The sequence below is a fragment of the Cynocephalus volans genome, chromosome 2, assembly GCF_027409185.1.
Source record: "Cynocephalus volans isolate mCynVol1 chromosome 2, mCynVol1.pri, whole genome shotgun sequence".
NCBI classification, from domain to species: domain Eukaryota; kingdom Metazoa; phylum Chordata; class Mammalia; order Dermoptera; family Cynocephalidae; genus Cynocephalus; species Cynocephalus volans.
In genome coordinates this window covers 124,138,802-124,155,779 of record NC_084461.1, presented here as the reverse complement: position 1 = coordinate 124,155,779, position 16,978 = coordinate 124,138,802, and the positions used below count along the sequence as shown (strand labels likewise).

The window sequence follows — 16,978 nt, the reverse complement described above, 5'->3', positions numbered from 1 at the left end:
ATCAGTGAAGAGAGACAGCTAACTTTGGAACATGAGTCACTACTCAGACATGAATCACTACTCAACATGTATAAGGTCAGGCAATTAGGTTTTTCTAAAGATCTCTGTGAATACAGTGAGAGACATGACTTCTCTGAGCATTTGGAAGTTGAGCAGAGAAAATTCATGGAAAGAGGTCAAAGTTAGGGAAGTAAGAGAATGTCCAAAGTTTTGCTTATAGCCAGACCGTTTTTAAATGAAATCAAACACATGATTTAAGTATTAAAAGCAAAGTTTTAATATCATTTTTTGTTTCCTATGTACTCACTAAATAGAAGTCAGGCTTGCAACTTACTCATATTTTATCATCTATATTTAGAATAGAATAAATTATCAATTAATGTTTTATGGAATGAATAAGTGAATATTATAAAATAACTTTTTCAAGTATGATAAGAAAAGAGTTGTTACATTAATATTTGTTAAAATCAAACTTATGTAATTTCTAATTGATTCTATTGTGCTAGATCATGAAGAAGTAAACATTTAAGAATTATTTCTGAAAGGCATTGAGTTGAGGAAGTAATTATAGATATTAATATGCCAGTTAGTACTTTGATGAATCTTGAAAGGTGGTAGCTAATTTGAAAATGGTAGACAAAATTAAAAATTTTAAACATCATGGACTTCATATTAATGAGATGCCTTTCACAACTTTCTGCAATATTACACATTTAGGAGTTATACTTTTGCAAAATGGAATACCACGTGGAAATTTATAACAGAGTAGATTCCATTCTGATTATGAGGAGACAAAGCTAATACTAAAGGAACTATGAGTTTAAAAGATTGAGGCAATGTGTGGATAAGGTATCAGTGAATAGTTTCTATCACCTAGATAACTCCTTGGGCAACTTAATCAAGAAAAAATGTAAATAAGAATAAGAAACCAATAATAACTTATAGAGCAATAGACTATGACTCCTGGGGATCTGAGCACATCTGGACACAATCCTAAAATCTTGTCACTTATCTATGGTAGTAAAATAGTGACCAGACTTCCAGTAGGACAGATTCCACCTGACCATTCAGGTATTCTGCACACAGCCTCAAGGAGGTGGTGAGTAGCTATGATATTCCAGGTAGGATGACTCCTCCCAAGAAAGAGATTCTTCCTCATTTGTTCAACCCATTTGTTTTTGTTTTGTTTCTCTGTAAAGCCTCAGGTGAACTTTTCTGATTCCCAGGAAATATATACTCTCTGTATTTTGAGACTTAACTCTGAGGAGATAATAAGCTTCCTCTAGGAACAGATTATCCTAAAATGGATTTCGAGATTTCCTCACCAAACTCCTCAACTCCTTTAAAAGCAGAACAGATGGAAATAAATATTCTGGCTTAACTGTGAAATGACTGAGACTAAGATTACTTAGCGGAGGTTATTTCTATGAATTATCAATATGCACATATATTTGGGGGGAAAACAACAAATAACTAAGAACCAAATAGTAGAAGACAGTTTTAGACAGTTATTTCACCCCAACACATCATCCTCTGATTGAAAAGAATTCAAAAAATCCTTTCCAAGTGTAACATTTACGTGTCAAGTTCAGTGTTTTAATTCCCCAACATAGAAGTTTCAAATGAAAATGTAGTCATCCAATTCCAGGACTTACCTTTTGGAAAAACCCCAATTCCAATAGAAATAGGGACACTGCCAAGTAAAACTGAGTGAGTTCACAATGCTGAAAAATGTAATCCCGGGCACAGAGTGAGGTGTCAGAGGAAGGTAGCCCATCTTTTCAGAGTGGAAGCCTATGTACATCAGCCTAATGATTTTAATACTGGAAAGATGACTATTCAACCACTAACATAAAGACTGGGTTAGTATAAGTACTCTCTACTTGTGTGAAGAAAAACTCCCACCACCTGGCCAACTCCAAAGTGATTTTTAAATGTCCAGATTTTTGAATTAAGGAAAATTGTAAGCGGCTCTTTTCTCAGTGAACCCTCTATTTTGCCTGATAACTCAAAGATTTTGGCAGTGTGGAATCTTTATCACAACTAACAGCTTATTTTACGTATAAAAGACATACCTAAGATTAGCAACTATTCCTAAATGCTGTTGTGTGTTGTAATGACCTGTGATAGATATTTTTGGAGGTCCTGGCATTAAAGGATCCATTCAGGCTGCTTTCAAATACAAGGAAAAGAAAATATAACTTATTAACTGTTGCATAAACAGATAAAGAAAATACAATCTTGATCCAAAGAACAATCAAGGAAATGTTCAGAATATATAATATACTCTTATTCCAAACATATTCTGATAAAATGAATAGAAAGTGTAAATTGGAAATACATATTATATATTCAAATTCTTTAAATTTTTTCCAATTGTGACAATAAAAACTTTTAAGAGAAATAATATTTACCAATAATGTTAAATTTTCAAATTTTGCTGAAATTTTTTCAATTCTTCAAAGTTCTATTACTAGTATACAAATTTAATTATGGAAAAGCCAAAATGTAAAGATAAGAAAGACATGTAAGTAAATTGTTCAAAATGCAAGAAATTGATATCTAATTCATACCCAATATTGCATGGTAGAATGATATAAAATAAAGGCAAAGCTACGACTCTAAATAATTAACAGACATCATAAAAAAAATAAGGAAATACAACGATTCTAGATCTGGCAAGAAAAATTAAAAGGCTCACCTTTCCTAAGTATTCTGCTTCTGAGAGCTGTTGTCTTTCTTCTGCGGAGTCTGGACCCTGCGGTAAGCTGGGGCTGAAAGCCATGAGGTCGGTCTTCGGCGGCCCCTCCCCAGAGCACACCCTCTGCCGCCTCTGCTGCGAATACGACCAGCTCCCCACCGCGCTGGAGCACACCAGCGTGGCCTTCCCAGGTCCGCACGCGACATCGGAGGGCGGCGCCGAGCACCGCAGCGCCGTGTACAGCAGCAGCGTCAACACCAACAGGCTGGACACGGCGCAGATGGCGATGATCAGGTACACGTTGACATCCACCAGCGTCGCCTCTGGGCCTGCGGCGCCAACCGAAGCCCGAGAGGAGGCTTTCGGCGCCTGGCCGCTCTCCACCAGCGACACCAGCACGGTGGCCGTGGCCGTCAGCGCCGGCTCGCCGTGGTCCTTCACCAGCACCAGCAGGCGCTGAAGCGGAGCGTCCGCCTCGTCCAGGGCGCGCGTCGTGCTGATCTCGCCCGTGTACAGCCCCACGCGGAACGGGCTGCGCGCACCGCCCGCCGCCGGCTGCAGCTCGTACGACAGCCACGCGTTGTAGCCCGAGTCGGCGTCCACCGCGCGCACCTTCGTCACCACGTGGCCTGCGCCCACCGACCGCGGCACCAGCTCGCTCACCGCACCGCCAGAGCCTCCAGCCCGAGACGCCAGCAGCGCGGGCACATTGTCGTTCTCGTCCAGCACGAACACCTGCAGCGTCACGTTGCTGCCCAGAGGCGGCACGCCAGTGTCGCGCACGCTCACCTGGAACTGCAGCAGCTCCAGCTCCTCGTGGTCCAGCGGCTGCAGCGCGTACACCTTGCCGCTCTCCGCGTGCACCGACACGTAGCTCGACAGCGCACGCTCGCCCACCCGCCGCTCCACCAGCGAGTAGGACACCAGCGCGTTCTCCTGCGCGTCCGCGTCCCGCGCCGACACCGTGAAAATGTGGCAGCCGGGCGGGTTGTTCTCCTTCACGAACACCGTGTACTCGGGCTGCGCGAACGCCGGCGCATTATCGTTCACGTCGGCCACCTCCACGGACACGCTGGCGGTGGCCCACAGCGAAGGCGAGCCCCCGTCCCGCGCGGTCACCACCAGATCATAGGCAGACACCTTCTCGCGGTCCAGGGTGCTGTCCAGTACCAGTGAATAGTAGTTTTTGAAGGTGGACACCAGTTTAAACGGGACCTGAGATGTTAAGGAGCAGATGACCTGCCCGTTGACACCAGAGTCGCTGTCCGACACTGTGATGAGGGCGATGACGGTGCCCAGGGCAGCATTCTCTTGGATGGAACGTGAGAGAGACCTTATTGAGACTTCTGGTGTGTTATCATTGACGTCCACGAGTTTTACTGAAATTTTACAGTGTCCGGACATTGACGGGGTTCCTTTGTCAGATGCAATGACCTGAATCTCATAGGTCTTCGTTTCTTCATAATCTAATTTTCCCTTAGTTCTGATTTCACCTGAGTTGGGATCTATTTTGAACGTAGTCTGTACAGTGGAAGACACACCACTACTGAGTGAATACACAATTTCACTGTTTGACCCTTCATCTGCATCAGAAGCATTTAATTTAACCACTAAGGTTCCATTGGCAGCGTTCTCTAACAAGTGGACTTTATAAATTGATTGGGCAAAAGTAGGTTCGTTGTCATTCACATCTAATACTTTAATAAGTATTTGAATGGTGCCTGTGAGCTCAGGTTTGCCCCCATCTGTAGCCACCAGTGACAAATTAACCTGAGAAGTTTCCTCTCTGTCCAGAGATTTCCCCAGCACAAGAGACAAAGATTGGCTTAGTTCATCATTTGTCAGTATGTCTAGAAAGAAAAACTCACTGGCACTGAGCTTGTAGGAGAGAAGAGCGTTTACTCCGATATCTGCATCAGATGCGCCCTCTAGAGGAAACCGCGAGTCAAGCAGCCTCGATTCGGGAAACCGGATAGTCTTTACTGTCATTGGAAATACCGGCGGGTTGTCGTTAATGTCCTTCACCTCCACCTCCACATGGAAAACCTGCAGCGGCCTGTCCACGATCACCTCCAGGTGGATGCTGCACTCCGCGTTCCGCCCGCACAGCTCTTCCCGGTCGATCCGAGAATTCACAAACAAAACGCCATTCTGCAGATTTACCTCCAGAAGGTCCTCTCTGCCTTTGGACGCCACCCGGAACAAGCGCGGCACCAGCTCCGCCAGCTCCAGCCCCAGGTCCTGCGCGATGCGGCCCACGAAAGTGCCGTGTTTGGCCTCCTCGGGGACCGAGTAGTGGAGCTGGCCGCTCCCTGCCTCCCAGAATGCGAGCAGAAGCGAGAGCAGTAAGCGTCTGGCCCCTCGGCCTCTTCTCATAGAAGACACCATTACCAATCTTCAATAAGATGATCAAATTAAAAGATCATGTTTTGTAAAAATTTAAATATTGTAGTCTGTGCTCAAGTCCTGCTGCTTCTCTTATTGTTCCGCTTCTCTGGAGTAACAAAGGGGATCTGGATATTTTCCTTCCTAAGGAACACTCTGTGGTAGACAGCGACATCATGTGGCCAATATGTAGGCTCTACTGTTTGTCTTGTAGGTTAAAACCAGACAATTATCTGCTCTTAAGTTTACTCATTATCTTGGAAAAAGACCTACTTTAAGCCCTAAGATATATTACCATCTTGCCCTTTTTATTGTGGTGGGGAAAAAACCACATAACATAAAATTTACCATGTTAACCATGTTTAAGTGTACAGTTCAGTAGTGTTAAGTGAATTGTGAATTTTTGTAAAACTGAAACTCTATACCCATTAGACAACTCTCTTTTTTCCCTACCCACAGATCCTGATAACCACCATTCTACATTTTGTTTCTATAAATTGGACTATTTTAGATACTTCACATAAGTGGAATCATACAATATTTGTCTTTTCGTGACTGGTTTACTTCACGTAGTTCTTCAAGGTTCATCTGTGTTGTAGCATACGACAGGATTTCCTTTTTTAAGGCTGAATAATATTCCATTATATGTATACACTAGGTTGCGTTATCCATCCAACCGTCCATGGACATTTGAATTTCTTCCACATGCTGGCTATTGTGAGTAGTGCTGCTACAAACATGGGTGTGCAAATATCTCTTTGAGACCCTGCTTTCAATTCTTTAGGATATATTACCATTTTTTAACCCTTTCTTCAAATGAAGCACATAGGAATCAGAGGGTATTTTAGCTAATTGAAAATGTATTTATATATACTGTTTTATTAATTTTGATTTTGAATTATTTGTAGATGTTTGGATGGAAATTAATAAGTTATTTGTTTCTTATTTAGATAATGTATTAATTTAGGAATATTTCCTTTTCTATTATATTTGGATTTTTATTGAAGAACAATACAATTGATCTTTTTTAGTGTTAAGATTACTTGAGAATATCTTCTTTTATTAAATTTTAGATGGCCCCTCCACATGTGAAAAAAATATGAAAATAGAATGAACATAACACTGGGATGAAATAAAATGAATCGAGGAGTAGGTCAGTGTACAAAATACATAACAAAGGGTCATTTTCAGTTACTCTAAGTATGTCATAAATTTTGTTTCAACTTCCTAGAGCAAAGAAGAAAACAAAATTAATTGCAAAGTTTACCATGTCCATAAAAAAAAAAGAAAAATCCTTGCTAATGAACAGCTAGCTTTTCCTTGAGTTGGAACCCAATAATACTTTTCCTCTTGAGTCCAATATCTTAAGACACTTACTAACATCATCTCTGGGAGTGTATATTTATAATAATCATGATCTAACAATGAACCCCAAGTAAACCAATTTAATAAACGATGCAGAGCATCATTTATTGGCTTATATCATTTTCACGCAGAGCTGTGCCTACACAGTTTAATAATGCCATAAGGAAAATATCTCCACATTTACAATTTCCTTTCCTATGCCAACCTTCCTCTCTGGCATATTTTCCCCATGTGATGGCAAAATGGCTGAAGTAGTTTTCAGGCTACATATTACCAGTTTAGTGGCTCTCAACAGAAAGTGCCCTTTTCCTAATAGTCCCAGCCAACATTCTCAATATCACTTCCTACAGCCCAGTCTTGGATGCTGTATCTTTCCTTTAGTCAATAGTTGTGATGGTTCTCACATTGGCCAGACATGGGTCACTTGTTTATTCCTGAAGCAAGGAGATAAACCACCCCCCCTAAATTAGGTCGACTGAAAAGGAGGAGGTTGGTTCTTGTGGAGACGATGGAATGCACTCAAATTTTCTTGGAGCTTAAACTGATTGTACATAGCTACAGACTTACCATTACCACATTACATAGTTGCAATGCAACTGCATATGTATGATACCCAGTAAGTTTTATATAATCAGTAACCAACTACTGACCTCTATGGACACATGAAGATATTATTATCCATAGAATCCAAAAGTTAGTTCCAGGAAACATGGCTCACTTGAGGGAATTTTTTGCAGTCATGTAAGATAATTATGCTGGATTTTTAGAATGACATATCTGGGGCATTTTGTGCTATTTTCAGGCTTTCTGAAGACCTGAAATATCTTTCTCTCTCTCCCAGAGAGATAGGGTACAATTGACAGACATGCAAAAACATTTCCCCTAATGGTGGAAGGAGACTGAGAAGCCATGCTCAGCAAATATGCCCATAGCAATACAGGGAAGAAGGAAATGTGAAGACAGAGGTAGAAAGTGTCTTACACTACCACAAGCCAAGGAATGCCCAGAGCCACCATAAACTGGTGAAGCAAGGAAGAATTTTCCCCTACAATCTTCAGAGGAAATATGGCCCAGCCAACACCTTGATTTTGGATTTCCAGCCTCTAGAACTGTGAGAAAATAAATTTTTGTCATTTCAAGCCACCAAGTTTGTGATACAGTAATTCAATGCAGCAGCCCAAGAAAACTAATATAGTATCCATTGTTTAAATTGTACCTTTTGCACCTATCAAAGCAAACTATAAATTCCATACAGTTTACATGTCCGAGCATTCATTCTTGCAAAACCTTAAAACCCATCTTTCACAAAACTACTGCAAAGTCCCAAAAGGAAAAAAAGACAAGAAAGGGGAATGAATGCTAATCAAGAAGAAAGAAGGGATATTGATGACATTTTAAATTTTCAGTTCATTTTTCTTTTACTACCTTTTATATATATATGAAATAAATCACAACACAATAGTTTTTTCCATGGAATCTAAGTTATCTAATCTCCTTAATGGTTCAATGCCTTAGTAAAAATATCAATAATAATGTTCTCTATCAGTTGTATTACCTGTTGTAATTCTCTCCTCTTAAAATTTATGCTGTTCACATTAGCTTAATAACAGTGGGACCCCAATGAATATATTGCTGTGCATTGACTATTTCAGTTTTCCCTCTAAAATGAACACAATTTTATTTCTTGCTCTTGCAAAGTCCTCTGTGGTTATGGGAGACTTCCTATGACAGCTTTTCTGTACATATTGGCTCAGCATCCCTGACTGCTTTGACCTTATGGCATCTCAATATCAACCTGTGCTTCTGTAATTGCTGAAGAGAGTCTTGCTCTGGTAGTTACATAATTCTGCTTGAAAGTGACACACATCATTTACATTTCATCGGCCAAAGAAAATTACACAACTATGCTACTCAAGGAAACTGGGAAGTGAAATCCTCCAGTGTACTCAGAAAGAGAAAAGAAATATTGGTAGTGGTTATCAAAATAAACAACCATTTTTCATTCTCATCTATTTGTATTCTTGAATGACTGTAAGTCTCAAAAAATGCCTAAAATGATACCATACTTTTCTAATTATTTACTGTTATACAAGATATAGATTTATAATTCTAATCTGAAAAAGAAGGAACATACCAAGAAATAAGGTTTTCTCAATTTTCCTCTTTTATTTCAGGCAATGTAAAAATAAAATTTTCCTAAAAATTAAATTGCATTGGTATCATCATACCACTTCAGGGTAACTTGAAAATAAAATTACAATTCCTGAAAAAAGAGTCACGAAACCAAAACTAACTACTGAGGTTGAATAATTCAAAATTAACAATTTATGCTTCATCAAGATTTTACTAAAAATCATGATAGTTTTTGTTTCTGTCGGGCATTTGAAAATTGGAGCCTCCAGAAAAAAATGAAACTAACAATCTTATTCTCAATATGCACAGCACAATCATATTTGTCTAGTTTTTTTCAGGTACACAACAGAGGTGCGAAGCTGCTAATCTTAATGGACAATTAATATTAACCAACTTTAATCCAACTGCATGACAATGGTTATAATCTGGTAATAAGATCTCAGCATATATAACATCACCTTTACAGTATATGACCATTTTTAAGTCAATATATTTCCTAAATGAATGTCTAATTTAAATTTTAAACATACTGTGGAGTAAGCACTAAGGTATAAATTTTGCCATGAATCTATATTATGCTATGTTTCTATTAATACTAAAATATTCAATGAATCATAGGAAAGAACAGGTAGGAAAATAAAGCAACTGGGTCATCTTTACGAAGAATAAGGGAGGAAGGAACGTAATACATTTCATGTAAAAATCTTGTGAAGAAAGACAAAACTATTAACACTTTTGTTAACTACACAAAGATTCTGATGAGACAATAACAATAACTATCAATGGAAAATCCATCCATATTTATGTCAAAATAAATGCCAAGTAAAACTACCAGTTCACAATCATCTTTTCCTCCATTCTAGAATTAACTTTTCATAGACAAAAATCACTTTTCAAATTTTGTAGTTCTATGCCCATTTCTGTTGGTTTAATATTAAGTGATTAACTAATATTTGAGATTAACCTCCTAGTTAGTACCTTCAACTAACCCAGCAAACTTTTGAGCATTACAGCAATCATTATAATATGAAAGAATTGTTTGATTGCTCTTAGATCCATAATGCAACAATCTAAAACTTTGTTTTTCACAGTGATCTCAATGCAGTTATGTGAAGGCATGCTTAAATTTAAAAGGCTATTGATATTACCAAAAGATGCTCAATTCTATTCATAATCTATGGTTAATCTCTCATTGAAGTACTGTCAGATAATTGTTTTTTCAACCTATATAAATTATTTTTAAAAACGAGCTGTGCCATTGTGGCTTTAAATGCCAGCCTCTAACACAAGTTCTTCTGGACTGATAGAAGAAAATATGAATTTACCCTTTAAATATCATTTATGACTTTCACTTTGGCCTCAAAACATAGTTCCTTCTATCCCTCCCAATAGCTTGATCATTTTAATTGCCCTTTTCAGGGCATTTTCCAGATACTTGATTTTTTTCTATTTTTCTGGAGCAATGAGAATTATACACGGCTTTCTGAGTACATGTGCATAAAGAGGGAATGTCTTAATCGGCTTCATTTCCAGAAAACTTGCTAATAACATTCAGCATTTTATTGCCTATTTTTTCAAAAGTCACCTGTAGAATGAGATCCTCCTTTATGGATACCTTGGTTAGAGAAAGAAAACTAAAAGGAAATATTACACCAAATCCGAGGTTTTTTTACAACCCAATTGTTATTTTAAATAGGTTAGAATGTTGTCTCCTTGAAGCCAGGGACCTTGCCTATCTTGTTTCACTGTTACTGTGGCCTAGGGTCTACAGCAGGGCTTAGTATGTATACACTAGGATCTCAATATGTACTTGTTTGAGTGGATCAATAAATAAGTATTGAATGTCTCTAGAGGCAATCTTAAGGCTGCACATTAATAGTCTTGGCAAATGTATCTATGGGGACATAATAATGTGAATTGGGAAGAGAAATTATTTTGTGACTTCCTAATCTATCTTTTCCAATTTTATAACCGTGCCAAGTTTATCTCATATTTAGAGGAGCTGGGCAGTTTTCTTGGAAACATGACTCTAGAATTTTTTTTTTTTTTCTGATTCTTGCCAAAAGGCTTGGTATGATAAGTAATATATGAAAGGTTACAGAAATATGCTTACAACCCATTTCTTACAATGCTCTAAGCAACAGCTCTGTATCAACTCAAATCTTTGGAATATTAATTAAATCTTAATCTTACCAAATTATATCAGTTTTTCATAGAATGTTTTCGGAAAAGGACTCTGATGGGCCTTTTTCTGTATGTTTGCTTGAACATTTGGCAAATAAAAATATATTCATTTAATACTTGGGTAACTTCAGAATTAAACATAGGAAATAAAATTTAACATTATGCTCTTGACTGAATGACTAGTGAATACAATGATATCTATATCAAATGTTTCCACTGGTTTTGCCAAACAACTATAAAACATACTGCTCAGTATATTGCTCAACCCTTACATAATGATCAGTAATCACATCTTCCTTTATTTTACAGGAGGAAGAGAGTTTGTTTGTTTTTCCTCTCTCTCTCCCTCTCTCCTGAAGAATTGGTATAGAGAATTTCCTTTTTTGTTGTCATTATTTCTCATATTTCTTTATTCACCTCTGGGAAGGATTTGCACCCAGCTGAGTTTTGACTTTTAGAAAAATACTCCCACCTTTCTCTTGATCTTTTACTTTGGTGTTTAAACAGATTTGTTAAAATTTGCTTTTGCAAATTTCCTCCATTGTAAGCTACCTTAAATATTTTATGAAATGCAATAAATGGTATTTTAAAAAGCAAGTTTTGGATATCCCTGGGAAATTTGAATAAAACTTAGTAATAATACTGAACTTAAGTTTTTCAGAGCCTCAGCACCTTCATCCATAAATTGAGACTAAAGTAGTCACCTCACAAAGTCATTGGAAGGATTAAATGAGGTAAAAATAAAGGGTTCTAGTAAATGGGAGGTGCTAAATATGTGTTTCATAACTGGATTCACTAAATAATGAATTCATGCAATATTAAGACGTCTAGACCCAGGGGAACTCAAAGTCAATGGCATTAGGAAATTGTCCATAATGATAATGAAGTCGGGGTTGTTTGTTTTATCATGGAAATGTAATATATCACCCAATAAATACATATTAAAGTACATTTGCTTAAAACTATTCTGTTTCTGGCCTACTTTGAAACTTAGCAAGCTAAAGGGAAAGTAAATGGTTTTTGTAAGTTTACCTACAATTATTTATCCAGGGCTTGACATTTCACCAGGAGATATAAGGTAAAAAGTAAATCTGAAAATATCACTGTATTTGACCATACTGAGATCCTGTGTTAAATATGATCAACACTACTTAGTATGAAAATGTTTTTTAAAGTATCCTACCATTTAAATCAAAGAATATGATAATTTGTCCCTACATTTTTTGTTTCCTAGTTTCATTCAAGATGCAGCTGCCATTAATAGAATGTCTACATGAAATAAGATTTATTTCAATGTTAATGAACATATTGAAGACATTTTCTTTAAGTGACATTTGAAAAGATGGTTAGATAAGTTAAATATAAAAAAATCTTATAAAACCAAAGCTCAAAAGTTGAACTTACATTACCGGAAATATCCCAATTTGCTTCTGAATGTTCATTTCTTTCCGACGTGTTCAGACCGGGAGGTAAGCTGGGACTGAAGGCCATGAGGTCGGTCTTGGGCGGCCCCTCCCCAGAGCACACCCTCTGCCGCCTCTGCTGCGAGTACGACCAGCTCCCCACCGCGCTGGAGCACACCAGCGTCGCCTTCCCAGGTCCGCACGCGACCTCGGTGGGCGGCGCCGAGCACCGCAGCGCCGTGTACAGCAGCAGCGTCAGCACCAACAGGCTGGACACGGCGCAGATGGCGATGATCAGATACACGTTGACATCTACCAAGTCCACCTTTGGGCCCGCGGCTCCCGCCGACGCCCTAGAGGAGGCCTTCAGCGCCTGGCTGCTCTCCACCAGCGACACCAGTACGGTGACCGTGGCAGTCAGCGCCGGCTCGCCATGGTCCTTCACCAGCACCAGCAGGCGCTGAAGCGGAGCGTCCGCCTCGTCCAGGGCGCGCGTCGTGCTGATCTCGCCCGTGTACAGCCCCACGCGGAACGGGCTGCGCGCACCGCCCGCCGCCGGCTGCAGCTCGTACGACAGCCACGCGTTGTAACCCGAGTCGGCGTCCACCGCGCGCACCTTCGTCACCACGTGGCCCGCGCCCACCAACCGCGGCACCAGCTCGCTCACCGCACCGCCAGAGCCTCCAGCCCGAGACGCCAGCAGCGCGGGCACATTGTCGTTCTCGTCCAGCACGAACACCTGCAGCGTCACGTTGCTGCCCAGAGGCGGCACGCCAGCGTCGCGCGCGCTCACCTGGAACTGCAGCAGCTCCAGCTCCTCGTGGTCCAGCGGCTGCAGCGCGTACACCTTGCCGCTCTCCGCGTGCACCGACACGTAGCTCGACAGCGCACGCTCGCCCACCCGTCGCTCCACCAGCGAGTAGGACACCAGCGCGTTCTCCTGCGCGTCCGCGTCCCGCGCCGACACCGTGAAGATGTGGCAGCCGGGCGGGTTGTTCTCCTTCACGAACACCGTGTACTCGGGCTGCGCGAACGCCGGCGCATTGTCGTTCACGTCGGCCACCTCCACGGACACGCTGGCGGTGGCCCACAGCGAAGGCGAGCCCCCGTCCCGCGCTGTCACCACCACGTTATAGAGCGACACGCTCTCGCGGTCCAGAGCACTATCTAAAACCAGCGAATAGTAATTCTTGAAGGTGGACACCAGCTTGAATGGGACATGGAGCGGCAGAGAACAGGTAACCTGCCCGTTGACACCTGAGTCGAGGTCGGACACCGTGATGAGGGCGATGACGGTGCTGAGTGGAGCGTCCTCTCTGATGGGCAAAGACAGCGAAGTGATCGCCAGCTCGGGGGCATTATCATTTACGTCCAGCACTTTCACCAAAACCTTGCAGTGATTTGACATGGGAGGACTTCCTTTATCAACTGCCTTTACCCGAATTTCGTAGGATTTCGTTTCTTCATAATCCAGTTTACCAATTACTCTAATTTCTCCTGACCTGGAATCAATTTTGAATTTTTCTTGAATGTTAGGAGAAACATCACTGCCTAAGGAAAAGACAATTGCACCATTTACACCTTCGTCAGCGTCGGAGGCATTTAGTGTGGTCACTAATGTTCCATTTGCCGTAGTCTCTAGTAAGTGAACTCTGTACATGGCCTGGTCAAACAGTGGGGCATTATCATTAACGTCGAGCACAGTGATCAGCAGCTGAACTGTACCTTCCAGCTCTGGTTTGCCTCCGTCAGTGGCTGTCAATAATAAATGAAGTTCTGGTGTTTCTTCTCTATCCAAAGATTTCCTCAATTCAAGCGAAAGAGATCTACTTAGTTCATCACTTGCCTGTACATCCAAAGAGAAATAATCACTGGGGCTGAGGGTGTACGTTAGAAGAGCGTTGGCTCCAATGTCTGCATCAGCAGCGCCCTCTATCGGAAAACGAGAATCTAGCTGTCTAGATTCAGGAATGAATATCCTTTGTTCTCTGCTTCTGAACACCGGGGGATTATCATTAATATCCTTCACGTTCACTTCCACATGGAAAACCTGCAGCGGCCTGTCCACGATCACCTCCAGGTGGATGCTGCACTCCGCGCTCCGCCCGCACAGCTCCTCCCGGTCGATCCGAGAATTCACAAACAAAACGCCATTCTGCAGATTTACCTCCAGAAGGTCCGCGCGGGCTTTGGACGCCACCCGGAACAGGCGCGGCACCAGCTCCGCCAGCTCCAGTCCCAGGTCCTGGGCGATGCGGCCCACGAAGGTGCCGTGTTTGGCCTCCTCGGGGACCGAGTAGTGGAGCTGGCCGCTCCCCGCCTCCCAGGCTGCGAGAAGCAGAAGCGAGAGCAGCAGACGCCGGGCTACCAGGCCTCCTCGCCTGGAAAACAGCATCGCAAAAGCACTATGTACCTTTCGTATTGCTCTCAACTTACTTCAAAATCGTGCTTTTTAAATTCATATTTTCAGTCATTTATCTCCTTACCGTGTTTATCGTCTCTCGGGCAGTGACAAAATGGAGCTTCCTCCTTTAGTTTTCAGTTATCAAGTAGCTCATTACCATTGACAAGACTTTCTGGTATACAGCGACATCATGTGGCTAATGTAAATTTTAGATTCATTTTCATTAATCTTCCAAAATATCGTTTCTATCTTCATTTGTAATTTATTCAGTGCAATCATTTTCAACTCTATGCCCTTTAAAGACCCAGAACATTAAAAAACTCTTTTTAGTGTATGGAATTCAGTATTTTCCTACAGTTATTACCACAAAGACATTAAATTAGATTTAGGAAAATTTAAGATAAGCTTAAATAGCCTCTCATTACATCATTTTATTGAAAACGATTTATCAGCTCATATGTTTTTATTATTAAATACTTGTGATTGAATGCTGGAGTTTTAAAATAAGGCACTTTGATCACTAAAGTTCACTTTATTCTAGGATAGTTTGGGTGTTTTTTTTAAAAATGATATAATTACGTGCACACACACGTACTTACATATAGTTGCCAGGTACTTACATATGACATTTTTAGAAATTTTCTGGAGTACATTTAAAATTCCTTCAATTTTGTATGAATAACAACATCATTTTCTGATACTTTAATTGTTATAATAAAAATATTTGGGACATTTCCCTTTCTTGCTTGTTATATAAGATAATGACCTAAATGCTGTACTTATAACTTTGACTTCCTAAAGTCATTATTCCAAATTGAATTGGTGTCCACTGGATCTTTATTTCCACATCAAAGTTTTAGCCATACCTTTTTTCTTATCAAGACCAAACGTTGTCATATCGCAACAAAAATAACATAGATATTGAACTACTATCAAGTACATACAGTGGTAATCTTGAAGTAGCCTACAGTCAAAATGAAAAATGTAAATCTATAGTGAATATCAAGTTTTTAGAATAAATCTTTGAAAATAACCTATTAATAAACCTCTCTTTCAACTTCAGTCCAATTCATAATCAGAACCCCATAGCTACATCAAAGTTTGACTAAGAAGTGTAGTCAGAATAAACTATCACTAATTATTTTAAAAGAATGGCCTTGATGTTTCTACTTAAGTACTATAAATATTTAAGAATTTTAATATGAATAAGAATTATTTAATCTATTATGTCTTCATAATCAGAAAGCCTATATCCTTGTTTACTTGATAATTTAAAATATAGGTAAAACATAGAGTTATTTTATTTTTTTACGTACTTTATACATTTTAATAGTAGCTCAGTGTGGTTATTTATTACAAAAAGCACATGAATCTCCTCTTATTCCAAAAATGAAGCAAATTCAAAACTTCGAACCTTTCTAAATGTCAGTAGATTTAGACAACACTGTCATCATTTGAGTATGCAAAGTACTTTAATGGGTTATAAATTTAGGGGCCTGAAGAGTGACGCAGTGGTCAGCTCCCTGAGTTTTCTTTTTGCCTTATCTATTCCAGACTTGGAGTTGAAGAAGCCAACAACCCAGAAACAAAAAAGGGGCAGCCTAGTAAGACAAAAGATAATTTTAGATAATTATTTACTTCAGGCAAACACTGTAGAAAAAACTGTGGCCCCATACCAGCAAAGATTGAGTGGGGCCCCTACATTTACACCCAAGAGTGCAATGAAGCACCAATATCTCAGGTGGGTGTCACAGAAAGCACAATATGGAGCTGGGACTTTTATTTCCACCACTGGTAATAAGCCCACTGGTTGTAGTATCAGTGGAGATCATGTGGTAGCCTACTCAACAGTAACATAGTGCTCCCTACTCCTGTCTGCTGGTGTAGTGTCAGAGAAGGTCTAGTAAAGAGCCAAAACTTTTCACCAGGTGATAACAAGGCCACCCCCACCACAGTGTCAGTGGAAAGTACATGCAGAGCCAGAACTCCTACTCCACATGGCAGGATAGATGACACTCCTGCTCAGGTGTCAATGGAGGTTCATGGGGAACATGGACTTCTACATCCATGTGGCAGTAATGAGGCAATGCCCACCCTCTCTCTGACAGAGCAGTGTCAGAAGGAGCTAGCTAAAATAGAAGGCTTAAGTAGGATCCAAAGCCTCAGAACATAATATAAAAATGGCCAAGTTTCACCACCCAAAAAATTACTCATCATATCAATAACCAGAAAGATATCACACTGAATTTAAAAAGAATCTATAGATGCCAACAATGAGAGGGCAGATCTGTTAGAATTCTCCGATAAAGAATTTATAAAGCAGCCATTATAAAAATGCTTCAATGAGCAATTTCAAACATGTTTGAAAGAAATAAAAAATAGAAAGCCTCAACAATAAAGTGG

At 40.2% G+C, this 16,978-nt stretch overlaps 2 protein-coding genes across 2 annotated transcripts; both read right to left on the bottom strand.

The window, feature by feature from the left end:
* Nucleotides 1–2,629: 2,629 nt before the first annotated feature.
* LOC134369201 (protocadherin alpha-2-like) lies at nucleotides 2,630–5,089 on the bottom strand. Its single transcript, XM_063085433.1, has one exon. The coding sequence runs from the start codon at nucleotides 5,087–5,089 to the stop codon at nucleotides 2,630–2,632; it is 2,460 nt and encodes an 819-aa protein (XP_062941503.1).
* A 7,002-nt stretch (nucleotides 5,090–12,091) lies between these two features.
* Nucleotides 12,092–14,566, bottom strand: LOC134370593 (protocadherin alpha-1-like). Its single transcript, XM_063087646.1, has one exon. The coding sequence runs from the start codon at nucleotides 14,564–14,566 to the stop codon at nucleotides 12,092–12,094; it is 2,475 nt and encodes an 824-aa protein (XP_062943716.1).
* Nucleotides 14,567–16,978: the final 2,412 nt, after the last annotated feature.

What these genes read in the sequence shown, in the direction of transcription:
- LOC134369201 (XM_063085433.1), bottom strand. Translation starts at nt 5,089, where the DNA reads ATGGTGTCTTCTATGAGAAGAGGCCGAGGGGCCAGACGCTTACTGCTC.
- LOC134370593 (XM_063087646.1), bottom strand. Translation starts at nt 14,566, where the DNA reads ATGCTGTTTTCCAGGCGAGGAGGCCTGGTAGCCCGGCGTCTGCTGCTC.